Source organism: Pteronotus mesoamericanus, unplaced genomic scaffold (assembly GCF_021234165.1).
Source record: "Pteronotus mesoamericanus isolate MK-2021 breed Mesoamerican mustached bat unplaced genomic scaffold, CSHL_Meso_final contig_116, whole genome shotgun sequence".
In the NCBI taxonomy this organism is placed as follows: domain Eukaryota; kingdom Metazoa; phylum Chordata; class Mammalia; order Chiroptera; family Mormoopidae; genus Pteronotus; species Pteronotus mesoamericanus.
In genome coordinates this window covers 1,224,583-1,250,575 of record NW_026555027.1, presented here as the reverse complement: position 1 = coordinate 1,250,575, position 25,993 = coordinate 1,224,583, and the positions used below count along the sequence as shown (strand labels likewise).

The window sequence follows — 25,993 nt, the reverse complement described above, 5'->3', positions numbered from 1 at the left end:
GTGACTGGAAACACCCCCCAGGAGGACTGTGCCCAGCGTGGTCCCCACCGCCGCCCGTCCGTGCCGGGCGGGCCCCTCCAGCGCGGCTTCTCCGCCGCCGCGGGCCAGCACAGGATCGCCGCCCTAAGAGACAGGGCGCCACCTGTCCCTTAGGACCGAGGAGACTGTGCCTGCCCACTCCTGGGGCCCGCGCAGCGGCCGCTCTGAGGGCCGAGCACCACAGCTTCGGGGGCTGAACCTGACTCTCCAGGGTAGGCAAGGGCCAGAGCTGGGGCGTCGGCAGGTAACGGGTGCGGCGTGACCAGGAAGGGAACCCGGAGCTCCTGCCACAGGCGTGTGGCTTGTACAGTCTTGCTTTGTTTACCATTTAGCTGCAGTGGCTCAGGACCTAGTGTTTTCCCAGGGCTGGAAACTGACATCGGCCTTTAAGAGGCTCTTCACCGTTGGTCCCAGATCTCTTGGAGAATCAGGTGGAAGACGTGCCCCTTTTCCGAGGCAAAGGTAGGGCCAGCCTTCCTCCTGTGGTTTCAGTGGCCTCAGGGGACCTCCAGGTCGCTCCGGAAGCTCGTACTCAAGAACCTCAGGTTCACTCTTCGTGAGCAGGATATCCTCGTACAAACCCATTCACAAAACCCACTGCTCCGCCCCCTCCTTGGTCTCCCGTTTTGTGTTCCTCATTTGCTTTCTCTTGATCTTTCTTTTCCTGGCACGTACATTCAGCAGTGAGAGATTTATGTTGGAAACAAGCCCATCCCTTTTCAACAAGAGTGTCCGTCTCTCTGCCAAGATCTTTGGGGAGCGGGAGGCCGGGGCGGTAGTGGGGGTGGCTGCTGTCAGCACCCTCAGACCTCTTTCTGCGCTCACGGGATGGCAGGCCGCAGGCTTTTACACATGTGGGTCACAGTCACACGTATTTGTCATGTTAGGAATGGAAACATAGGTAAAAATACTTGCTGATTCACTCTAAAGGGGCAGGAGTAAGCCCGTTACAGGATCAGATCAAACATTTAAAAGTAAATTTTTTTAATAAAAATTTGCGAAAAGAGAGGCATTGCTTTATATTTTCGCAAATCTATACTTTCTGGCTTCACAGAAGACACTGGTCTCACGCCTGCTCTGCATTTACTCTACTGTGACATGCCGGGTTTTTGGGGTTTTTTTTTTTTTTGACTGGCTGAGGGAACTCTTGCCTTGCAGAGGTAGGTGGAAGAGAGGGGCCTTCAGGACCCCTGAAATTAAGAACTGCTGGCGCACACTGAGAGCTGCTCATTTAGCTCGTAGAGGGCGGGGGTGTCCAGGCCTTTGAAAGGCACATTCGTAGTTCAGTGCACATCTGTCCCTTGGTGTAAACGGTGCCCAGCACGACTGAGGAGGAAAGGGCTGGACTTGGAAGCGAAGCACCCTCCCCCTCCACCGGCCTCCCGCCGAGTCCCGAGAGCGTCCCCACGGTCCCAGGGAGACCTCGGCAGCACGAGCAAGTCCTTGCTGCGTCATAGGGCCCAGCATGCCCCTTTGACCGGACATTTAGTCTGGGCTGTAAAACAGCACAGTATACCTTTCTTACCCTCTACTTTTTGAGAAAAATTAAAGGACCCTTGTTGGTGTGGCTCAGTGGATCAAGTTGCTGGTTGATTCCCAGGCAGGGCACAGGCCTGGGTTGTGGCCAGGTCCCCAGCATGGGGCGCACGAGAGGCAACCACACACGAATGTTTCCCTCTCTTTCTCCCTCCCTTCCCCTCTCTCTAAAAATAAATAAATATAATCTTTAGCAAATAAAAGTGAATTAAAGAAGAACAACGTAAACAAACGCTGGTCATGTCTGTGAAAGGCACCGGCGCGGGTGGCTTGCAGGCTGCAGCGCGCACCTGCCCTGTGCTCAGGGCCCCGGGCCGCCTCCCCGGAGCGGAGCCTGAGCCGAGCCCGGACGGAAAGGCACTCTGGGAGCTGCTGTCCTGGGTTTGAGATGACGGGGGAATGAGAGGGTTAAGCCCTTTAGCAACTGCTCCCTGAATGCCTTCCCTGTGCCAGGCGCAATTCCTGGCCCTGGGGTGCACCGGCGGAACTGCTCCCCGAGCTCGGCGCTCGTTGGGGTGAGCGGGGGTGCGTGCTGAAATCTGTCAGCATGATGGGCCCAGGAGCCGATGTGGAGAAAAGAAAAGAAGGAGCAAGGCAGGGGGAGCCCGGGGCGGGGGGGCCTATGCTGGCTCTTCCAGGGGGTGGTCAGGGGGGCCCCTGGGAGGGCAGCTGTCCTAGGGACCTGAAGGAGAGACCGGCGCAGGCTCTGCAGGGTCGGTGGAGGAACAGTGACGAGGCCAGAGGGGCTGTGGCCGGAGCAGCGCTGGGCAGGACAGGAGGTGCTGGGGAGCCCTGGCGTGGTGGCCGGAGGGGGCACAGAGGGCCGGCTGGTGGGACGGAGGGGCGAGACCTGAGCCCGAAGGGTGACACCCAGGGAAGCAGGGATGCTTCGGAGCTCCCAGTGTCCGCAGGGCCGGGCGCCGCCAAGCTCGAGCGCTCAGGCTGGACACCCGCGGCGCCCACAGCGCTCCCGGGGGTCTTGCCGGCAGCAGTGTGCAGAGGGGCCGATGGAACGGAGACAGGAGAGAGGGTGTTGCCGGCCCAGGGATGGGGCCCTGGGCGAGGAAGAGAGCCTGGGTGTGGGGATGCCATGGGGGCGTGGGGGGGCGGCTTGAGGCTCCCGGAGAGGGCTGGGCGCAGACCCAGCGCTGACCCGTCCGTGGTGACCTGGAGCAGCACCCCTAGCGCGTGCCGCCTGTCCGCTGAGTCCCTTGAGCACCATTCAGGCCTTGGGCTCCCTCCCTGCTTGTGACTGGGAGAGCTGTAGGGTCCCTCCCACGCAGAGCCTCTGGGGAGAAGGGAGTGGGTGTTGGGGGCCGAAGGGCTGGGGCGGGGGGCTGCCCAGGAGCGCTTGCCTGGGGCCCCGGAGCCCCGGAGCCCCGGAGCCCCGGAGCCCTGGAGCCCCAGGCCGCAGCAGGCCTCGGGGGCCCTCCCAGTGGGGCGGGTCTGGTGCGCAGGGTGCGCTTTGCGCTGCTCTTGGGTCGGGCGCCACGCTGCGGTTGAGACCCCGCGTCGCCAGGGTCTCCCCGTCCCCTGACCTCCTCTGACTTCTGGACTGAAGCCCTGTGTCGGGCTCACGTTCTGAGACCAGGCAGATGCTGGGCCGTCTGCCTGGATAGGAGGGACGCACCCTGCTCTTGTGACGGCAGTGCCGAGGCCGCGGGCCCTCCCTGCGGCGGCCTTCGGGGCTCTCAGGCGTGGGAGAGTCCGCTCCCCAGGAATGGGGCGTCCTGCCGCCTGGGGCGGCGGGAGGAGGGCCGTCTGGAGCCACGGCCACGGGGAGTGCCTGCGTCATGGGGCTGCTGCCTTTCCTCTGAGCCACGGGGACCCGCCGCACAGTGGCACGCACCCTGGCGCCTGAGAATGACAGGCGTGTGGACGCAGCCTCCGAGGGCGGCTGGTGTCTTTTGGGCCGTGACCCGGAGCCTCCGCCTCAGAGTGGCTGCTTTCGGCTCGTACTGCAGTCAGACTCGGGTTTCTCGTGTGACACTGAGGCACCTGGATAGAACAGCCCTCCACGCCCCGCTCTTTCTCACCCTGACGGCGGCGAGGGCTGGGGTGGGAACTGGGCCCCCGCCGACCGTCCGGGCGCTGAGGGCCTGTGGCTGGCCAGCATCGTTTCGCACACCGCGGCGGCACGGGCTTGTGGGTGTTCGGGGCATCCCAAGCTTGATGACTAAACAGGGGCTGGGTCTGGGCGGCCAGCATTTCCTTCCCAACAGGCTGGGTGACATCTCAGTGGGAAGATGTGCACCGCCGGGCCTGCCTAGCCACCGTGGCGAGGAGGTGAGTCAGTCTGGGTCTCGGAGGGAGAGCGTCTGGTACGCCAGGCTCTGTGCTCCCGAGGCGCCCGGCTCAGCGGGGGCCGCGGGCCTCTCACCTGGCGGGGTCGCCTCTTCCGCTCAGGGCAGCGACCGTCCAGAGTGGAGGACACATGGCCGGGGTCACTGTGCGGTTCCAGCGTCGGGGGGTATGAGCAGATGTTCAGGTGGGACGAGGAGGTGAGTGTCTGTCGAGGCCTTACCTCTTGGGTTCCGGGGGGGCCTCGGGGCATCCTGTGGAGGGGTGCACGGCCTGCGGGGACGCAACAGGCTGCCGGAGGCGTGCCCCTGCCCCTCATCTTCCTCTCCTTCCCCTTTCTGCCTCGTTCTGAGCGGGCACTCAGCTAGGAGGGGCCCTGTGGCAAACCAGGACGGGGGGACGTGCAGCTGGCTGTTGAGAGAGAGTCTGGCCGGATGCCACCTGTAGCTGAGTGAAGGGCCTGCTGTGTCACAGTGGGCTCGTGGCGGGAAGCATGGACTCCCACTCCACCCTGTCCCCAGCGCGGGGAGCTTGAGCCCCAGCAGCTCAGTCGGTCAGTGAGGGGATGGCCTTCTGAGGCTGCTTCCTGTCCCAGGACCCCCGGAACTGAGCTCCGGGAACTCCGTGAGGCCTGGAGGGAGGCCGGCGGCCCCCTCCCTTGTCCCGAAGTCTCTCTCTTCGGGGCGGGGGCTGGTTGCCCGTGGAGCCGGTCTTTCTCTGCCTTACAGGGAGCGCCTCTGCTCTGCGGTTTAGTCTGTGGCCGGTTCCTTTGCTTTCAGAGAGGAACTGAGCCGCACGAAAACACAGCCGGAAGTTTGGGAAACTCAGTGTCGTTCCCACTGCTCATGCCTTGAATAATCACTGATGGTCACGTTTACGGATTGTCCTGTCGCAAAAGGGAAGCAGAAGGGAGAACTGCGGTTTGCTAACAGGGTGCTCCTGTTTGTACAGGGGACGTGTGCCCGCTGGCTCGGGGGCTCTGCGCCCCTCTGGCGGTGAAGGGGCAGGGGGCAGACGGCCGAGCGTGGGGCCGGCAGCCCGGGGGTCTGCTTCCGCCCGCCGCCCACGCTCCGTCCTCCTTGAGTCCCTTCACGGCCAGTGGAGACGCAGCTGGTCCCTAACTACTTCCTGTCACTGTCTTGGCCTCGTTTTATTTTACTGTGTTTTAAGTTTTTAGATAGTAGAGAGAGGGTTCCTGTACCCCCCCCCGCCCCCCCCAGTGAACCGTCAGGACCTGGTGGAAGTACTATTTGCCAGGTGTTTCCACTGTAAAGTTACTTTTTCTACCATTTGCATACAGTTTTGTTTTTTGTTTTTTCGAAGAAGTCTATCAATTGTGAAGTGATTACTACAATCAAGTTAATTAACATATCCATCATCCCATGTTCGTACCCCCGTTTTTTGGCGGTGAGAATGCTTAGGATCTACTCTTAGCAGGTTTCAAGTGTAAATATAGTATTAACTGTGGTCACCATGCTGAGCCTCAGACCCCAGAGCTTACCCATCTCCTGGCTGGGAGTCTGTCCCGCGACCAGCAGCTCCCATCCCGCACCCGCCGGCAGCCAGGGCTCCGCGCGCACCCCCCGGCACAGGGACCCCAACCTTTCTGGCTCCCACGTGCAGGAAGTCTGTGTTTTCCTGGGTCTCCTGCTGTCCCCGTGTGTGGCTGTGCCCATCTGTTCGCTGCTCACTTGGTACCAAGTCGCGCGGTGGGGGAGCCCGAGGTCCCCTCGGTGAGCGGACTGAGGGGTGCCCTGGCGCCGGCCCGTCTGGGCCTCATGCAGGACAGCATTGTACGCGGCTCGGTTTATTCCGCCCTGTTGCCTCAGCAGATTTGGGCCCAGAGTGCTGGTTTTTATGGCGATCCAGAGCGCCCTGGTAGTTTCGTATTTCCGAACTGTACTTAACTACTTGTGGGACTGAGGCACACATGCTAGTCAAGCCCCAGCCCGTGCCTGCCCTGCCGTCTCCCGCCCCCTCGCTCGGCCTTCGAGCGCCCGCGGGGACACGCGCCATCGGGTCCGCCCTGCCCCCCGGGTTCCGGCCACTGTCCGGCTGGCGTTCACAGGGGCGCCTGCAGCGCTCTGGGGCCTGAGACTCAGGTCAGAGCACACCTGTCCGCGGCCTGGGAACGTCCGACTCCAGGGCCGGGCAGAGCTTTGCGTGCTCCAAATGGGCAGGAACCCAGAGGCAGGCGCTGAGTTGTTGGGCAGTGGGCAGCTGGCTTCCGACATCCCCCTTTGAAAGGGCGCAGTGCCCGGAGGGTGGGGTTGGAGCTGTGGGCCCCAGAGACAGCTCCCTGCGAAAGAGAGGCCACTTGTTTTCTAGAAGTGAAGCCGATTAGGGTGTGCGGATTGTTGGGTCCCAGTGGGGAGAGCGGCCAGGAGGCCCGTGGGTTTTTTCAGTCACCACACTATCAGATAGGCTCCTAACCAGGCCCTTTATTTAACAACAACAAACTATGGCCTCAGCTGCACCCGTTTTACCTAAGCTGCATCCTCGTGCCCGTGGTGCGTCCTGCCTCCGGCGCTGCTAGCCAGGCGCCTGCGAATTTCCCGCAGATGGGGCGGGGGCTGATGAGCGGGAGGCGCTGAGCTGTGGGCTGGTGGCGGGACACTCTCAGTGGCTGATCTGCCGGTCAGTTCATTATCTAAGTCAGATGAGTGACAAGCTCTCTGCAGTGTCCGTAGTTTCTTTTCTACCTGAACATTTTCAGCGGTTCGCCTTAGTCGTGGGGTGGCTGGACAGCCTTCCGAGCGCCCCAGGGCACGTTGGGGTGGTCCGGGTCCAGGGTGGCGGGGGCCTGCGGGCAGGAGCTGTTGGGAGGCAGGTGCCCTGCGCGTGGCCGGCAGCTGTGCAGGAGGCGCTGGGGACTTCTCTGCGTGATGTGTGTCTTCCCCTCCCTTTCGGCTCCCTAGGATGTGAACGCGGGCGAGGGCAGCGAGTTTGCCGACAGTGGGATCGAAGGGGCCACCACCGACACGGACCTGCTGTCCAGGCGCTCCAATGCCACCCACTCAAGCTACTCGCCGCCCCCCGGCCGCGCGTTCGTGGGCAGCGACAGCGGCAGCAGCAGCACGGGGGACGCGGCGCGCCAGGGCGTGTATGAGAACTTCCGTCGCGAGCTGGAGCTGAGCGCCGCCAACCGCGAGAGCCTGGAGGACGCGGGCTCCGCGCACAGCGACGAGCGCTCCAGCGGCGCCCCGAGCTCGCCGGGCCGCTCCGACGTGCTGCGCGAGGCGGCGCGGGGCACGGTGCGCAAGGCGGGCGCGCTGGCCGTCAAGAACTTCCTGGTGCACAAGAAGAACCGGAAGGTGGAGCCGGCCGCACGCAGGCGCTGGAAGCACTACTGGGCGTCCCTGAAAGGTGAGCCGGCGCCCCGGCGCTCCCTACCTCCCCTCCCCCGCTCTCACGGGGCGGCGGCGCCCTTCCGCTCCACGGGCGCTCCACCGCGCCTGTGCCGAGGAAGGGGCCGTCGGAGACGCCGGCTTAAACCAAACCCCGTGCGTGGCGCCCGAGCACTGGACGGGAGGGCCGCCTTCGGACGCATTTCTGTGTTCCTTGCCGCAGTGGTGACGGAGGCACGGGCTGGGGCCGGATCGGCGTCCTGCGCGGGCCCTGTGTCCCTGGGGCAGCAGCGGCCCAGGCCCCCTCCCGCGCACGCTGCTCCGGCCTCTTGATTCTCGCCCGGCTGTGCTGTAGGAGCGGCTCACGCCTCGAGACCTCGTACCCATGGCGGGGTCTCATGACAGTTTCAGGGATAGGCTTAAAAATTACTTTTCAGTCATTTTGATGAGTGAAGTGCCTCCCAAAGTGACCGTGTGAGAGAGAAGATCATGGCTTGAATCCTTTGAAATTGACTTGGCCTTCAGCTGGGACGTGGGGGGTGCCGCCCGGTTTTTGCTGTCCCTGCAGGGGACTGGTGACAAGGCAGCGGGCGCGGGCGTGGGCGTGCGGCCCCCCGGCCCATGAGAGCGGGGAGCCTGCGCGTTCTCGGTGACCCAGATCTGAGCGGCACGGTCTGTCGGCATCCAGGCCCGGGGCACAGAGCCACCGGGTCCTTGGCTGCTTCGTCCTGACAGGCCCCCTTGTCTGTGGGCCCCCTCGGGGCTGGCCCTGCCACGCAGCGCAGGGGCCGCTGCTGGCTTCCCTGCGCAGCGGGGGGATGCTCAGCGTCGCCACCGGGGGCACCTGGGAGCTCGGGGGTGGCGATTGCTCTGAAGGCCCCTTCACTTTACACAGAAAAATTAATTTAAAAAAAAGGCTTCATTTAGAATTAGTCTCTGGCTTGTCCCAGAGACAAGCTGACCCCCAGAGAGCATCCGCGGGTGGGCAGGTGCCGACGAAGGTGAGCGGCCTGGGAGAGCGCGGCCCCGGGCGGCCGCTTCACGCTGGCCTCCCCGCGGGATGGCGGGCCCTGCGTGAGGGCCGCTTCCAGCCGCCTGCCGTTGGGGACGGCTGCCCACCTGCGCTGGGAGACCGTAGGGCCAGCAGGTTGGGGAGGCCCTGAGATGCACGTGCCAAGATGTGGAGTGTCCCCTCATTCACGACCCCCAGGCTCCGCGCTCGGGCCTCCGCCGTGGGAGCGTGCCGACTGTCGTCCTTGCGTGGCGCCGCCACCAGCCCGCCGTGTGCCTGTGAGGGTGCCTGTGTAAAATACTCCCACATGACAGGAGGAGCCCTGGTTGACCTTGAGGGCAGGGCAGGGAGCCCCGGGGGGGCGGAAGGCAGAGGCCTCGCGCTGCAGGCAGCGCGGCAGTGAGAGCGGCCTGCGATGTCCGTGCGGGCGCGGCCCTGCTCCCTCCTCCCTGGAGCCCACGCGCTGTGGAGGCCGGCCCCTCCTGGGGACCGGCGCCCAGGACTCACGCAGCTCCCTTCTATTCCCAGGGTGCACGCTCCTGTTCTACGAGAGCGACGGCAGGTCGGGCATCGACCCCGCCAGCACCCCGAAACATGCCGTGTGGGTGGAGAACAGCATCGTGCAGGCTGTGCCCGAGCACCCCAAGAAGGACTTCGTCTTCTGCCTCAGCAACTCCCTGGGCGACGCCTTCCTCTTCCAGGTTTGTGGGGTGTTCCCTTTCGGGTCTGAACCAGATCCCTCCGCCCCCGCCTGCACGCCCCGCCCCGACTTCCTCTTCCGGGTGGATTTAATCCGCGGCCCTCTGTGGACACAACAGCGATGGAAGACGACCTGGGCAATTAGACAGAATCCCGGGACAGCGGACTCCCGGAAGGTCGCCGAGTGGAGCCCCAGGAGGCGCGCAGGGAGCTGGCGCGCGTGGCTCCGTTGGCTGCTGCGGGGCAGCGGGGGTGCGGTGGTCCCTGCGTTTGCTTCAGGAAAGGGGTCGGAAGTCCTTGAATTATATTTTTAATATTTTGTAGATTATGCTGTTAGAGTTGTCCCATATTTTTCCTCCCCTTTGCCTCCCTCCACCCCTCACCCCCCAGTGTCCCCCCCAGCCCCCTGCACCCTTAGTTCGTGTTCATGGGCCGTATGTGTAAGTCCTTTGGTTTCTCCATTTCCTACACTTCTCTTAATTTTCCCCAGCCTGTTTTGGACCTAGTATTTGTGTTGCTGGAGTTCCTTACTTTAGAAAAGGGTCGAGCTGTGAAGTGTCTCTTGTCATAATATGCTCTCTCCTAACAGTGCTCAGAACGTAAAATAATGACGTTCCAGAAGCAACTAGCTATTCCCATGCGGCTTCTCTTTCTCTTTCTATCAGATCTTTGTACCCAGTGTTCTGGGAATGTGACTGTTAATTGTGTTGAAGGATAGTAACCTGTTAACGACTTTGGGGTTAACGGTGCTTCTGGAGGGAGCCCTTCGAGCTCGGTCGGTTGTGGCTCGCTCTGCCGGAACCCGGGGGGTTCGCTAGGAAGGCCGCCTTCGTTCGTCCCCGCTGTCAGGCCTGCCTTCTGCGCCCCGTGTGCTGTGCGCATCGCTGTTGAGGCGGCCGAGGGGGTTTGGGCACAGTTCCTGCCGTCGAGAGTGTTCACACAGAAAACGGGAGACGGACCCCGGAGCAGATCTTGGTGGGGCGCTGAGCCTGGCAGTGAGAGCGGGCAGTGAGGGACGAGTCAGGGAACATGGGCGGCAAGACTCGCCCCGCAGAAGAGCGAGCTGGGCCCACGGCGTCGGGGAGGGCGGCAGGCCATCCCACCAAGCTCCCGGGTTTGGCCCCTTACGTTATTTCTATCTGTGAAATTAAAGTAGTACATATGAAAGAGTGACTTTTGACTGTGAACAGAAAAAAAATCTTGTTTTTCTTTCTTCAAATTTATGCTGTAGAACCCACATGAAGAAGAGCACAGAAAATAGAAATGTATTGCTCAGCGGAGTGTCACAGAGTAACCCTGCACAGACCACCCAGGCCAAGGGGCGGGGGCTGCCAGCGCCCTGTCCGCGCCCGCGTGTGCGCAGGCGGAGAGGACGCGTATTTCATGTCTGGGAAGGTCTTTGTTTTTCCTTCGTTTGGAGGGCTGGTTTTGCTAGATACAAAATTAGTGATTGACAGTCTTATTTCAGTGCTTTGAAGATGCCACTCGCTTGCTGCCCGTCCTCCGTGGATTCTGATGAGAAACCAGCCGTTTCGGCTTGTTTGTCTGAGGTCCTGGCTTTCCCGCTGCCCCTGAGAGCCGTCAGCAGGGCACTTCAGGGACCGGGGAACCCTGGGCGCACCAGCGTGCTGTCAGCAGCTGTGCCCGGGTGACGGGCGTGGATCGCAGCCGCCCATGGCTGCCCGGGACATAGGGCTGCCTTCTCATGGGTCCTGTTTGGGCTGGTCTTGGTTTGGAGAGACCAGGAGCGATGCTCCCTGTGTTCAGGATCTGGGTGTACGTGCCTGTTGGCCCGAACCTGGCAGAGGCACCGCCGGGTCGCGGGGTGCGGGCGCCCGTTCCGGTGTGCTGAGTCCCGCCGGCCGCGCAGGTCGGGGGGGGAGGTGGCCGCGCTGCCCCCTGTCTGCCCGCTGGCTCCCTCAGGCTGCTGCTGTGGGGTTGACCACGTTTTCGTGGGCCCAGGGCCACCTCAGCCTCCCCTCTGTGTCGCAGTCACTTCCGGGTCCCGCGCGGTGCCCCTGAGCCGCCTGGCCCACCAGGGGTCCGCAGCAGCCGCTCCTGCCTCGCATGTGCGGCCGGGGCGGGGGGCGTGGGTTGCGCGCGTCGCGGGCGCCGTTCTCCGCTCTGGTCAGGGAGCCTCTGCTGTGCTGGGCTTTGCGTGGTGCCGGTTTCCCCTGTTGCGAGCCTGTCTCTGTGGGGGGGCCCGGCGAATTCTGTTTGGACACCTACCTGAAAATGTTCTCCTGGCCAGTTTACAAGCCCTTCTTTTTTCTGCCCCGGCATAGCTTTCTAGCGATCGAGTGGAATGTTGCGAACGAGGAAATGCGTGACCCCGCTAACAGCAGCGACATCGCCAGCCACTGGCACGCCAGCGGCCCTGCACGGAGCCCAGGCCGCGTGCCGCCATCTCACGGCGCGGCTCCCGCGTAACGTTCATAGCAGCCGGAGAGTGGGGTTCGCACCCACGTCCCTGCCTGCGGCCACGACCGCGTGCCCTGCTGGAGACGCCGAGGCGGCCTGTGGCCCGCAGGGGGGCCCTGGGTCACACGGCTGCTGGGCCTGGGCCTCGGGGCGAGGCAGGCCGCCCCTTACTGTCCCGGTGTGCGTGGCTCGTGCAGTTGGAAGGGGCGTTTCGCCGCCTCAGACTGAAAGGGCCCGCTGGGAACGCGGCGACCCCGCAGCTCGGCGTGGCCGCCCTGGGTCACGGCACAGGGTAGGAAGCAGTCCGACGGTCTCGGTGCACCCGCTTTGTACTTCCACCCCCGATGTGAGTTCCTTTCAGAAATGACCTTGCTGGCCGTAAAATGGCTGTAGAATCTGAACACACAGTTAGTCACACTGAACAAAATTCTTTTGTGGCAACACAGGCCCTTATTCATGCGCAGCTCCGTGTGCTCTTGTACGGTGAGGCTTTAATGCTCCTTACGTGGGATAGAACACAAAATGAACCTTTTCAGAGAAAATTACTGCTATTCGGAACCCACGAGGGCACTTTCTACCTTCTGGTTATAACCCACCGAACTCCGGAGGCGCCGCCTCTGAAAGGAGCCTGTGTGCGGAGGGGGTGAGTGGAGGGAGGGGGTCAGCCACGAGGGCGGAAATAATTGACAGGCTCTTCCAGCCGTGGCCCAGGTCAGCGCGGCTTCCGGAGCCCGCCTGCCGCTGACTGGACGCTGCTACGCAGACGCGCCCGTGGGAGGAGGCCCTGGTTGCCGCCAGCTGCAGGGGAGGGGCTTGCGGGGGTGGGAAGGGGCCCGAGTGTCCGTGCAGCCGGTGCCGAGAGGAGCCGGCTGGGTGCGGGGGCGGGACACGGAGCCTGTGCGCAGCGCCCCGCACCCCGCACGCAAACTGTGCCGGTCGGGGCTCTTCCCTTGGCCCGGAAGCCGGCAGTGCGCCAGCCGCCCACAGAGTACCGCGCGCGTCCTCTCGGTCCTTCCCCCCTACCAGAGGGTGTCGCGTGCAAGTCCCAACAGCTCAGTGACTGTTTGGGTAACACATACTAATACTAGTTTTTAATTCCTAGCGTCGGTGCCTTGGGAACATCGTTACCAGGCAGGGTAAGGACGCCTGGTATGGCAGCAGATCGTGCAGCTGAGTGTCTAAAGACGAGTAGAAAATGTTCACTAAGGGTCGTTGGTTTTCCACAGAAAAGAAGTTTTCTCCTCCTCGTTTACAAAGTTATTGCATGCGAGCGCAGTGGGCACAGTAGAGAGGACGAGAGAGAAGGGACCCGAGGGTGTTCACACCGCTGCATTGAACTGAGAGTCGAGCGTGGTGGTGCAGGCCGAGGGTCTGAGGGCAGCGGGCGCTCCGGGAACGTCACTGACCGTTGCCAGCGTCGCTGTGTGGGGAGAGGCTGGCGCCCTGTCCGCTGCGTCAGCGAGCACCGCTGCAGAAGTCGGACGTGGCTTACCGGGGAGGCCCCGGGGCTGGTGTTTCCTCCGGCCCTGGCGGTGTCCGCATGCGCCCGGCCCGGCCCTGTGTGTCAGCGTGGACAGAGGGCGTGAGGACGATGGGCTCCGGCTCCGCCGGGCCCCTGGCAGCTGGTCAGCCTGCCTGTGGCTGCGAAGGCCCCAGCTTTTCAAAGGTCTGTGTGGCAAGCCAGCGTCAAGTTCTAGAACGTTCTTTGTCATGCTGGCTAAATGCGTTGGGTTCTGAGGACTTTTGCCAAATTCCTTTGCTTTTGTATTCTTTCCCAGAGTCCAAAGCAAGTCTGCTTCATTTTTTCTCATGACGTTGTGACTGTGAGCCGGCAGCTCTCATTTGCCCCCTGCCCCTGCTCAGGGGTCCCTGCTGGAGCTGTGCCGTCTGCCCTCCCTTGTTGCCCAGGCGTCCCGTTGCCCGTGCGGCCACCGGCCCCGGAGCAGCCTGCGGCTCTCGTTTCCCCGCAGCGCTGGAGTCAGTTCCGGGATTTGTTAGAAACCATGGCCAATTAATTGTTGAGTCAGGCGGAGCTTGTGGTCGTCAGACCGCAGCCTCGGCGCTAGTCCAGCAAGGCGTCTTCCGTTTCCGTTGCCTGGACGGCAGAACTGGAATACGCCTCTTTGAGATTTCGTGTTCGTGGTGTTTTTCCTTCTAAGGAACGTGTTGAGATCCCCTTGGATCCCACTTTGATCTTCCCTGGTGTTTCTGTCCCTCTTAGCTTCCCGTTATGGCAGACAGGACAACCCAAGTGCTTGGCCTTTGTTCTTGCAGGTTCCGGTGTTGACTTAGTCTGCGCCCGAGTTCTCCAGCTGCCCTGCCTCTGGCCAGACACTTCGGGGTGTCTGCCTTTGGCTTTGGCATGGATTCGTGTGGAGAATGGCCCCCCGTAGGGTGTGGGAGCCCCAGGCAACACTTATCCCTGCAAAGAATTTGACTCACCCCAGACCCGCTGGTCTGCACCGTCGGGCAGCTCCATCCCCTGCGATCGAGGGACAGAGCTAGAAGCTGCCAGGAATGACCGGCGAGCCATGAACTCCCGTCGGGGAGGGCCCACGGCGTCCTGTTGAAACTTGTAGAAGACACAGGGTCAGAGCTTCCGGAAGGGGAGGGAGTGCGGGGCCTCCTGGACCCTGGGGCTTCTCGAAGGGCGGGGCCCCATCGCCCAGGAGGGGCGCCCGGGCGGTGTGCGTGCTCAGGGGCAAGGGGGGCGCTCAGGGCCGGGAGTGCCCGCGGCGCACGCCCTGCTGTTCGTTACCGGTGTGAGCAGGCGTGCCCCGCGCGCCCGTGCAGGGTGCCGGGTCCTTGGGGCCACGCTGGCCTGTGGTGTGTCGTTTGTGTGCTCTTCTGTGTCATCCGGATAATATGTGGCCACCAGTATTTGTCTTTGTTTTTACATTACTTTCCATTCGTACTGAGTTAACGGGAGCACATAGTTTTAAAGAATTCAGTGAACTTTAAAGCCTCTGAAATGAAATTGCTTCTTTCCTTGCCTTCTCTCCCCAGCCTCAGCCCCTGAAAGCAACGGCCCCCAGCTGTCTCTGCTGGGGTGCGTGTGTTTTCATCCCTCCCCCTCGTTTCTCTCCGGCTCGCTTGGCCCGCTTCTTGCCTGACTCTGGACACCAGGGCCTGGCTCTGTGAGGGTGGGTGGCGCTTGGCTGGTGCGATGCACCGGTTCCCTTTTCCTCGTCTTCCTGCCTCGTTACGTGGGGATTTGGGGCTGACCGGTATTGGGATTAACTAGTATTAGCAGCTCAGCCAGTCTACCATCATTTTTTGCCTTTTTGGAACAGCTTTTTTCCCCTCTAGTTAGTTAATGACTGCCGTTCTTTGTCTCCTGCCCAATTTGCTTATTTTCCTGGTTGCTTAGCAATGCTTTCTAAACCTCCAGCATGTCTGGTGGTTGATGGGAACTATTGCCCCCACGCCCAGCCTGCTCTGCCCTGCAGCCTCCGGCTCCCACTTGGTGGTTCTCCTGCAGGACGGCCACCTGGTGACATTCCTGGATTCCAGGTCTTGTCTTTTTTCTTCACGGACTCCTGCCTTCTCATTAAAAACCTGTAGTGACTTCCTGCAAAAGGGTTCCGACCTGAAAATGTCTTCACTCTGCCCTTTGCTTGAACAGCCTGGATTTGGAATTTCGGTGTAGAAATCACGCCCTCTTGCCCACTTCCTGCTGGCCTCGTTCTCGTTCGGAGCACCTTGTCTGCGCGTCGTCCCCGCTTTCGCAGCTTTAGAGCCATCTTCTCACCGCCAGTGTCTTCATTCTTCGCGGTGGTGTGCCTTCTGTTGAAGTTTTCCTTCTGGTCATTGTTTTCTGATTCCCTAACCCTTCCCCCGCCTCCCTTCTCCCTCGTTGCCCCTTGCTCGCTGTGACCTGTGCATCTATCTGCTCCCAGCGTCCGGTTCTCCGCGTCTCCGAGGATGAAGGGGTTTCCGGGAGCCTTCCCGGCCTCAGGCTTTGTGTTTTCTGCCGGCTGCGCCGTGGCCGCCCGCTGTGCCGGCTGCGGTCGTCCCCGCTGGGCGGCGCTCGGTGTCTGTCCGGCTGCGGTGTGAGACGCCAGCGGGCGCTGGGCCACGGGCGGGGCGTGCCACACGCCGCGGGGCTGTCGTGGCGGGGACCGGCGGGAAGGCCCGCTGGTAGAGCGAGGACCCTGCCGAGGGCGTCGCTGGCCTTTCCACGCGGCTCCTCAGCGGTGCCCCGGGGCCCCGCCGGAGCTGCTCCCGCTCCGGGCCCGCTGCCGTTCCGTCTGTTCGCAGAAAGGCCTCTCCTCTGTGCCTGGCGTCCTGGAGCCCAGAGCCCGCCCACTCACCGCAGGCTCCCGGGCTGGGTGGCGGGACGACAGGCAGGGACCCGGGGGCAGGGCCCGGGGCTCCGGGACGGCGGCGTTTGCAGTTCTCTTGACAGGTTTTAAAACCACAGCTGAAGCGGGTCGGTGTGCATAGGCCTCTGAGTACGTGCCGCCCATTTGAGGACAGTGGGAAGAATGGTGTGCAAGGGTTCACACAGGAGCTTAGTTCTCAGCCGGCCTCTTGGAAGCGCATACTTGATTCCCTCTCCTTTGTGCTCTTTCATTCTTTAGTTAAGTTCTTTAAACTTTTACTTTTCATTTTAGAGGGGAAGAGAGGGAGAGAGCATCGATGTGAGAGAGAAACATCGATGAGTTGCCTTTCGCTCACGATCCAGCTCGGGGCCAGCCCTGCGCCCCCGGCCTGCGCCCCGACTGGGGATTGAGCCGACGACCTTTCCGTTTGCAGCACGATGCCCAGCCCACGCAGCCACGCTGGCTGGGGCGCCTTTGTGTTCTTTTAATGTGGGAAAAGGTCAGGCCCACTTCACAGTTATTTCTGTGCTGCAAAACCAGGTCATAGGTAGTCTGAGTCCCCTAGATCTGGCTGGCATCTCCCTGGTTTAAAATGAATTTCCCCTTTTCCTGCTGCTCCCGAAACCATCGATTGTCGAAACCACGGGGCGCCGGCCCTCCCTGGGCTGCTCGATGGAGCCAGCTCTCCTTAGAGACACGATGCAGCCCCGGGCTCCCTCTAGCTCTGCACTCAGAGGCGCTCTTGTGCCAAAGGCACTTTTTGCTGATTGCCTTCCTGTGCCAACAAGAGCGTGGCTTGCTCCCCTCGCCAAGCTCTGCGCCGCATCTGTGGCGTCCCCGCAGGCCAAGCAGGGGTGGCAGGACCGGCCCACCACCTGCCTGGCGCTGTTTGCCCCGTGGATGGTGACGCGCGGGGGGAAGGAGGAGGGCAGACTGTCCCCCTTCCCGTGTCTCACCGCGGGACTCCGAGGCCGGCCCCGTGGCAGACTGATGTCCCAAATTACAGCTGCCTGGTCCAGGAAGGGGACGCGGGTGTGCGCCTCGGGGGAGCTTTCGTGTGCGCAGTGCGTCAGAACGTGAGCCCTGGAGCGGCCGCCCCGGGAAGCGCCGGCCCCAGCAGGCGGTCGGCTGCGCTTCGTTGAGTACGCCTGGCCCTCACGCTGCCCCGAAACATGTGCAGAGGTGACTTCCCTCGCTGTGGCCAGCGGTCCACGCGGCCTCTGCCCACCTGTCATCCGCCCGTCACCTGCGCGGCAAGGCCTCCAGGAAAGACAGGCTGCCGGACTCTGCTGCAGGCTGAGCCGTGCGGCGAGGACAGGCCGGCGGGGCAGGCGCGCGCTCGGTGAACGCCACTGGCAGGCCCCGCCGGCCGCGGGAGGGTGTGGGGGCGCCAGGAGCGCCCCGTGGGCAGGGCCGGCACCTGCGGTTCCCATCAGGCTGTGTGCTCCGCTGGGTGTCTTCCTCTAGGTCACGGGCCTTGGCGTTGCTTCCTTCCTCTCGTTTGATTTGCAGACACTCTGGTCGTGGTCGAATACACACGCTCCGCCTCGCTCACCCCGGGCAGGCGCACCGCAGGTGGCGTTAGGCGCATCCATGGTGCCGTGCGGCCTCGCCCCCACCCTCCCCAGGACGCCTCCCTCGTGCACCTGAAGTCAGTCCCTGTTAAACGCGGGCCCCGTCCTCCCTGCCCTCCGGCCCCTGGCTGCCGCCGCCCCCTTGCTGCGCCTTCAGTCCTGACCCGAGGGTGTGCTCCTTGATTTGAGAGAGTGAGTGGCTGCCTCCTGTGCGGGCCCTGACTGGGGATCGGACCTGTGACCCTTTGATGCGTTAGGACGATGCTCCAGCCGACGGAGCCTCCTGGCCAGGGCCCCTCCACCACCATTTTTTTTTTTTTTAAATTTCAGCTTTGCAAAATTAAGCGTACACCTTTCAAAGGACGTTCCCTTCATCGATGGGGGTCGCTCCTTCCATTCCCAGTTCCTAATGGGATACGCCATGAGCTCTGGGCTTCAGCCCGGAGCAGGTGCCCTCGCCCGAGTTTGGCAGGAAGGGGTGTGGGTAAGGGCTCGCCTTCTGCCAGGGAGGAGGGCGAAGGGCCGCGGTCCTGCGGGGCTGCCCGATGGGGGCTCTTCCGGGGGCTGAGACCCCCCGGGACCTTTTATCCAAAGAGCGCCCCCTCTGTCGGGGTGGAAGCCGCCCTCCGCCAGCGTACCAGGAGGCCTGGGCCGGGTTCCGCGGGGTCCAGGAGCGCGTGCCCGTCCCCGCGGTGGCGTGCACCTCGCCACCCCTGCCCCGGGCCTGGCGGGCGTGCTGCTGACGTCTGAGTGGCGCCCCACATGGCCCGGCGCTTTCTGTGATGGCGCCTTTAGCCCAGCTGTCGCCGTGGCAGGAGGGCTGCTGGGCGGCGCGGCGGCAGGCCACCCCCCCCCCGCGTCCCCAGGACGCCTGTGCTTGGCTGTGGCGCGGCTCCTCGCTGGGGCGGGGGGGGGCCTGCGGGGTGGGGTCGCAGAGGCTCTCGGGCAGGCAGTGCACCCTCCTCAGCCAGGAGCGCCCCTTGGCCTCACTGTCTCCTGGGGACGGACGGGCCCTCCCTGGAAACCGACCTTTGCCCGACAGCGACCCTCTGAACGGGCAGCCAAGGCGCCTGCGAGGCATCGTCACAAATGCAGACGCCTTAGATGGGGCTGGGGCTGGGGCTGCGGACGCCCACAGACTGGTGGCGCGCATGCGGCGGACGGGCGTCTCTCCTCCCGTGGAGGCTGCACGGCTGAGGTCGGAGCCCGCGTGGCCGGGCCATAGCCAGGCCCGTTCCGGGTTCCTGACGTGTCTCCTCGCCGTGTCCTCACACGGTGGACAGGGTGCTCGGCTCTCTGGCCTCTCGTGAGGGCACGCGCTCCTGCACCTCCGTCAGGTAGGGGGGTAGGATTCCAGCGTTTGAATTTGGGGGCCACGTCAATGCTTAGTCCCCAGCAGCAAGTGAGTCCAGGTGGTGTGTGGGGAGCCGCCGTGGCGGCCTTGCCGGGGCCGCCCTTGGGCGGCGGCGTCCGGCCGGAGACTGACTTGTGCTCCCAGTGAGTCGCAGCAGGAGGGCGGGGAGGCGGGCTGACCCCGCGGGCCTGGGCGCCCGTCGCCCGGGTACGGCCGTGGCGTGTCGGACGTGCAGGGCTCGCTCCGATGACCTCAGCGGTGGCGGCTTCTCCCCCCAGACCACCAGCCAGACGGAGCTGGAGAACTGGGTCACCGCCATCCACTCGGCCTGCTCTGCCGCCGTGGCGCGGCACCACCACAGAGAGGACACGCTGCGCCTGCTCACGTCCGAGATCAAGAAGCTGGAGCAGAAGATCGACATGGACGAGAAGATGAAGAAGATGGGCGAGATGCAGCTGTCCTCTGTCACCGACTCCAAGAAGAAGAAGACGATCATGGACCAGGTGAGCGCTGCGTCTGTGTGTGTCACGCCGGCTGCCCCGTCTGCGCCGTGGCCCGCAGCGTCCGGCGGCTCCCGGTGACTGGCGGGCCGAGGGAAGGCGGGGGTCTGGCCGGGCCTCCCTGGGGTGCGTGCGTGGCACCCGGCCTCGGAGGGCCTGTGCCTTTGTCTCCCGTCAGCGGGCCACGGGGAGCTCCGCGCGGGGCCGCCCCCGGGTCTCCCTCGAGGAAACGGGGAGTGCGCTTTCAGGAGCCTCTGCGGCGGCAGCGCATCCCAGCGGACGCGAAGCGGGCGCAGTGCTGGCAGGGCCGTGGGCCCCCCGCCGGCTGTCGGAGTCGGCAGCAGCACCGCGCCCCGGGCTGGGACGGCCCTCCCACCCAGGAGGCGGCTGCGTGAACGAGGGCTGCCTGAGTAGCGCGCGGCGCCACGCGGGTTTCCGTGCTCTCCTCCCTTTATTTTTCCTTCTGTACCTGACACTGTAGTTTTTAAGATAGAGGTGAAATTCACATACTATAGAAGTAACCATTTTGAAGTGTGCATGTCACAGTGTTGAGCAGCCATCACCTCTCTCCTGTTCTAAGGCTGCGTCACCTGCTTCAGAGTGAACCCCAGGCCTGCTGGTGCCTGCGCCCCTTGGCCCCGGGCCTCTGTCTTGCCGACCTACCAGCTCGGGGCGTTTCTGTGAATGGGATGGCGCGGTGTGTGGCCTCTGTGTCTGACCTCTTCATCCAGCTCCTGGTCTGGAGCCTGGGCCACGTGGCGGCGGGGGCACGGGCGTCACTCCGTCGTGTGGACCCGCCACGGCTGGCCTCTCCGGCCGTCTGGCGGGGCCGGGCTGAGCCTCCTCGGGCCTTTGTGATTGGCACGCCGAGCCCGTGGGCGCACAGACACCATGCTCCAAGTCAAAGTGAAAGGCGGCGTTGCAGGCGCCCCCCAGCCTTCGCTGAGTGCCCCCCCCTCCTGTAAACGCCACGTCAGCCTTGGGAGAGAGGCGCTGTTTCGCTGCTAGCGAACGTGAGGAGCTCTCTGGGGGTCACCCGCCGCACTGGAGGGGTGACCCCTGGGGTCCGGCCTCCACGTCTCAGGCTCTCTGTGCCCCCCCGCCCCCCAGCTCCTCCCCAGACTGCTTGGTCCGTGGGCCCTGCTCTGCAGCCTGCCCTCCCCTCCGCCTGCTGTGGCGCGCCCGCGCTCGGAAGCCCCGCCGTTCCCCAGTGCCAGCGCCCACGGGGGGGCCTGCGAATCCTGCACACACGAGGGCCTCGCTGGGAGGGGGCAGGGACGAGGACGCACTTTCTGTTCCTCACCCTGGATTGACGGCTGTAAATCTTTGCAGAAAAGCACGCCAGCTGTGCCGTATTCAGCGCCCCTTACCTAAGAAACAGAGGGGCCTCTGTGCCCCCCGCGGGTGGCAATCAGACTGGGAGCACAGGCAGCCTGCAGCGCCTGTGCCGGGTGACCTTCGCTTTCCCTTCTCACTTTTCTTTCCCTCTATTGTTGCCACTGTAGATCTTCGTCTGGGAGCAGAACCTTGAGCAGTTCCAGATGGACCTGTTTCGTTACCGCTGCTACTTAGCCAGCCTCCAGGGCGGGGAGTTGCCGAACCCCAAAAGGCTCCTCGCCTTCGCAAGCCGACCCACGAAGGTGGCCATGGGCCGCCTGGGGATCTTCTCTGTGTCGTCTTTCCATGCCCTGGTGAGTCGCCGCCGCCGAACTTCTGAGAGCCACGCGTCCCGACCGTAATTAACGCCCGGGGGGACGTGGCCGGAGCCTGGGGGGCGTTCTCCTGGTTTGCGGCGGGGCGCACCTCCTGCCGCGGCCTCTCTCCCGTGGGCGCAGCCGTCCTGTGACTGGGTTCCGAAGTGTCTTACTTCCGCCCCTCCCGATGGGGCCGAAGGGGTTGTGCGAAGAAAACATGGAAGGTGTGGCCTTAGGAGTGCTCTGCGCCCGTTGTCCTGGGCAGGCTCAGGCGTGCGTTTTCACAGCGGCCTGACGAGGATGCTTGGCGCAGGCACGCTCCTACGGGCGTGTGCGAGACAGCGAGTTGGCCTGGGCGCGTGTGTGGGCGCGCACTCTCGCGCGCTCACACGCACACGCGTGGGCGCGCACAGTGCGCACTGAGCACAGCTCTCTCCAGAGAGCCCCCGCGCACTCTCCCCTCACGGCCTCCATGGCCGGAGATGCCTGACGCGGCGCAGGAAGACAGCCTGCCCGGGGCGCCCGGGGCGGCTGGGGCGCAGGCCGGGGAAGGGCGCCCCGCTGACCTCGGAGTGGGGGCCAGGCAGCTGCCTCGCGTGCCATCTGGGGTTTCCGGTACTTGCCGCGCGGCAAACACCTTTGTGTGCTTTGTCCTTCTCTTCTCAAAAATTGCCGTAGGCAAGTAACACAATTGTAGCGGGTCCAAACCAACAGCTGCTTGGAAGGCGCTGCGCTGGGGGAGCTGGGTTTGGAGTCTCAGGTCCCCGAGGCTGGGGGGGTAGCGGGGGACAGGAGGCCCCCCCTCCCCAGCCTTGCCCGCCAGCTGTGCCCTTAATTTGCAGCTGGGATTCAGCCAGAGGCCTTGATGTTCTTTATAAATAGATTAGCGTTCTCATTCAGATAATCAGGGTGCATTTACATTTTTAAAGAAGCCTTGTGCCTATTTCTGGAGCTGTTAGAGCCTGCTTCCTGATCTGTTCTGCTGACAGGCCTGCCCCCCCCACGCCCCCCCCCCCACGCTCCCCAGGGGCAGGGGCCACGCCCTGTTTTTAGCAGGACAGGGTGGGAGAGCGGGATGAGCGCATCCAGGACCAGGACCGGCCGGTGGCTCTGGGGCCAACCCCGAGACCCCGACCCAGTGTGCCTAGGCAGAGAAATCGGGATAGAAATTCCCACCCGCCCCTCCCAGGAGCGTCCCAGATTGAAGGGGCGCATCGGGGGAGGCCGCCGCCAGTGACCTCGAGCCTCCCCGGCTCTTCCATCTTAACTGGGCCCGTCAGGGCTCGGAGAAGGGCATTTCGCTGTTTCCCCAAAACCTCTGGGCTGTGTTTGGCGTCTGCAGAGCCGCTGGGGCCGACCTCGCTGAGTGGGACAGCAGAGCCCCTCTGCCTGTTTCCGACCCCCGTTCCTCTGCCTCCGGGGCTGTGGTTCCCAAGCCGTCGCTTTGGAGGGGCGGGCCCTGAAATGGACACCCGCTGCCGCGGGATGGGCGCGGCGGGGGGAGGGGTTGGGAGCTCTTCGGGTTTTTGGTCAGCGATTTTAAAGATTATCTCGCTCCGTGGGCGTGGCTCTGTTCTTCGTCCCTGTCTTGTGAGCGCGGTGGCAGCAGTGCCCGTGGCCCCTGCAGACCGTCTGGGAGGGGGTCAGTCCCTGTCACGCTGGGCCCGGGGAGCCCAGGTAGGGGGTGCCACTGTCTGAGTGACTTGGGTATTTATTTTTACCTCCTGTCCTTGTCATTTGACCCCAGGGAATGGTTCCCCGTCGGGGCTGAACAGTTTTCCATCCAACCTTTGTCCAGACCCGTGGGTCCCCCCGTTGGGGGCAGGGAGGAGGGGCGTGCAGACCAAGCACTGTGGGGGGGCTCTGCGCGCGGGAGCCCCGCGCACGGGAGGGCTTTCGGACGCCCGGGGACCGGCAGCCTTAGCCGAAGGCTGCGCCCTCGGGGGCAGGCTGTCGCTCCTCATTGGCTCGCAGGCGTTGAGCGGCCGAGTCCTGGGGCCTCGGCCCACGGGGAGGCGCTGCCAGTGCGCCCGGCCCGAGGAATCCGCACGCGCGCCCCGTCGGGCTTGGCCACCGCCCCCCAGTCCCTTTGCTCATTGTGGGTGTCGTCGCCTTGGGGCTGGCGGTTGGCAGGGCCCCGCCCGTTCAGAATTGTCGTCATGAGAACTGTGCCTGAAGAGCCCATTTGTCGAATGGTGAGCCCACTGGTCAGCTGGTCACAGGGAATACGGGCAACGCGCAGGTTTCTCGTCCTGTCTGGTTGTTCTACGAGTGGGACCTAAGAGCCACTGTGTAGTTGCTGCAGCCACGCTAGGTACGGCGTCTGGGTGTGCTTTTTGACGTTGGTCTATTCAGCCAACAGAGCGTTGAGCGTGGCAGGCCTGTCCGTCAGTCACTGTCCCTGTGAGCGGGGCGGGGCGGCCCGGAGCCTGGGGCGGGTTCTCACTCCCGTCCGGGGAGCAGACAAGCAGGCGGTGACATAAGCACAGCTCTGCAGACGTCGATGAGCGCTGTGCAGGAAGCAAGCAGTGATCGTGCCGAGAGAGAGAGCGGTGCGGCTGCCTGTGTCTGTAGTGCGTGTGCATTTGTGTGTTATCGTTCTGTAAATAGACAGAAACGAACAGGGCCAGGTGGGCGTTTTTCCTCTCTAGAGCTTTTGCCTTCAGCATCACTCGTGCGAGTTCTCGGCCTCATTTTCTGACGACGGGCTTCTCTGGCCTTGGCGCCGTCCCGCGAGCGCACGTGTGCCAGCACAGTGCGGCTTGTCCCTGGGCAGCCCTCGTCGACCCCTGACTTAGGGGCGGTGGAGCGGAGGAGAGGCCCCCACGTGCGCTGTGGGCGCGTGCCTTTTGTCCTGGGGCTTTGTTCCCCGCAGCCCCTCGCTTGTGATTGTGGGTCAGGGCTCTCAAGAAAGCGTCCCCCCACCGTCTTGGGGACCACGTCACGCTGGGAAAATGCGAGAGCTCCCTCACCTCTCTGTTCTCTTTTGGGGACAGAGGGCTCCCCGCACCCCCTGGGAGCCTTAAGAGGGGCTGTTGGGATTCCTGTGTCTACTGTACGTGGGGCTTTGCCCGTCTGCTCATGGGGCTTCAAGGGCACTTACGCCGTTACCGCTGAAAGCCCAGCGAGGCGCGCCCCCAGCCACAGCGGGCTGCCGGCCGGGCCCCCCCTGCACCCGGGAATGCTGCCAGCAGGCGGCCGTCACAGCACGAGCTGCCCGCGCGCCAGCCTCTGATGAGCAGGTTCCAGGATGTTCACCTGCAGCACAGAGGACGGCGGGGGTTTCCGTCTCCCGTCCGACCGCTGTGTGCCCGGGCCCTCGGGTCTGGAGGCGGGGCTGTGGGGGGCCCGCTGGGGCGCCCGGCCTGTCATGCCTGGGACGCGGGGTGCCCCCGGAGGGTGAAGGCCACGCCTGCGGGTCAGCCTTGGACCTGGCGTCCTCCCAGAGTTCAGTAGCTGCTTGAGCAGTGACATTCGGAGTGTCCCCTCCTGAGCTGAGATTGAAGGTGGACCGAGATTTAAGGGGGACTCCTGGGAACAGACGAGCGGCCTCACGTGGGCACCGTTGTTCGTTCGCGTGAGGAAACAGCCCTGCGGCCTTTGGGGGCGTCTCGGCGCGTGGCCAGCTGACCTCGGTGCGCGAGGTCAGGCCCCTGACCAGAGGACAGCCAGTTCTGAGACGCGACGTCGACGTTCGGAGACGATTGTGTGTCTCCCCTGATGAGTTGGGCAGGGCTGGGCCGGCCCGCCGCCTGCTTACACTGGGACCCCAGGCAGGGCCGCGGGTTCTGTGCCCGGGGGGCGGGTCAGGGCGGCCGGCGCCGGCGCGGCGGGGGCCGGGATCGAGGAGCAGGCCTGACAGCTCCCCTGCGGTGTCCCGTCCTCAGGTGGCAGCGCGCACCGGCGAGGCTGGAGTGCGACGGCGGACTCAGGCCACGCCCCGGCCCACGAGCAAGCGGAGGAGCAGGTTCTCTTCTCTGTGGGGTCTGGACACCACCTCCAAGAAGAAGCAGGGGCACCCCAGCATCAACCAGGTGGGCCCAGGGGGTGGGGAGCCGGCCCGGCGGCACCCGTCTCGCTTCGGGGGTGGGGGTTGGGGGGCTGTGTGCTCATGTGCCCTTGATTGACGCCGAGTGTTACCTAAAACCAGCTTCTGACACAGAGCGTCAGTCGTGATAGGTGCTTTGGGAGGTGGCCGTGCCCCCGGCATCGACCCCTGCCATGAGCCCGCCAGCCCGGGCTCCAGACCCGCAGTTGTCACAGAGCTGCCGCCAGCGCCCAGCGCATCCCGCGTGTCCCGGGAGAGGCAGGGCTCCACGGCAATGGGTCAGGCCGCCGCCGGCCCCCGGGACGCCTGCTGGTTTGCCCTGGCTTTCTGGGGGTGCCGTTCCCGGGGCTGCCCCTCAGCCAGCAGTGCGGTTAGTCGGAGTGGCTCATGCCCCCCAGGGACATCCTCCCTCCGGGGTCCAGGCCTGAAGGGCCCTCAGCCCCGGACGAACGAACGGCTCTGCCCACGGGCAGCCGCCTCATCAGTTTCCTTCCTGCGGGAGCTGCTTCCAGGACCCTCCGCGGTCACCGTGTCCTCCCGGCCTGGAGGAAGGCGCTTGCCCAGCAGTGGCTTGAGCGTTAGGGCCTGAGGGAATGTGGGCGGAGGTCTCCTGGGAGGAGGGGGTCTCCTTCGTGGACAGCGGTGGCTGGGAGCGGAGGCACAGCCTGTTTGAGGCCATACCGAGGCCCCTTGATGTGACCGTCCCCAGGAGCCCCAGGCACAGTGAGGAGCCAGTGGCCGACTCGGTGAGAAGATCCCTCGTTGTTATTTGTTGGGGCAGCCCCAGCCAGTCACTCGCGCAGGAGTTGAAATGGAGGAGAGGGAGTCCCGAGAGCGGGCGTGCTAGGTCCTTGCTGGCCCCCGCGCTCCCCATCAGAACCTGGGGTGTCGGGGTCCTTCCTCGATGGGACCTCAGGAGGGCGTGCTCCACGCAGTGTGTCCTGCTAGGTCTTGGGGGAGGGGCAGGGGTTCGCACCGTGCACGTGTGAAGGACAGAGGGGGCGGTCAGCGCCACATCACACACGCGAGGGCTTGATGGCTGCGGTGAAACCTGCAGGAGGCGGACGCGTGTGTCACGGGGTGCGACCTGGTGTCACGGCAGGGACAGGCCTCCGCTGTGCACGCCTGTCCGGCCTCACAGCT

General features: G+C 64.1%; 1 protein-coding gene across 1 annotated transcript in view; it reads left to right on the top strand.

The window, feature by feature from the left end:
- Positions 1-25,993, top strand: part of TIAM1 (TIAM Rac1 associated GEF 1) — a 228,237-nt gene that overhangs the window by 150,385 nt on the left and 51,859 nt on the right. The window contains exons 6-10 of the mRNA XM_054577830.1: positions 6,795-7,242; positions 8,764-8,936; positions 18,887-19,111; positions 20,614-20,799; positions 24,690-24,836. Coding sequence (XP_054433805.1) covers positions 6,795-7,242; positions 8,764-8,936; positions 18,887-19,111; positions 20,614-20,799; positions 24,690-24,836 — 1,179 coding nt within the window. The remainder of the gene's footprint in view (positions 1-6,794; positions 7,243-8,763; positions 8,937-18,886; positions 19,112-20,613; positions 20,800-24,689; positions 24,837-25,993) is intronic.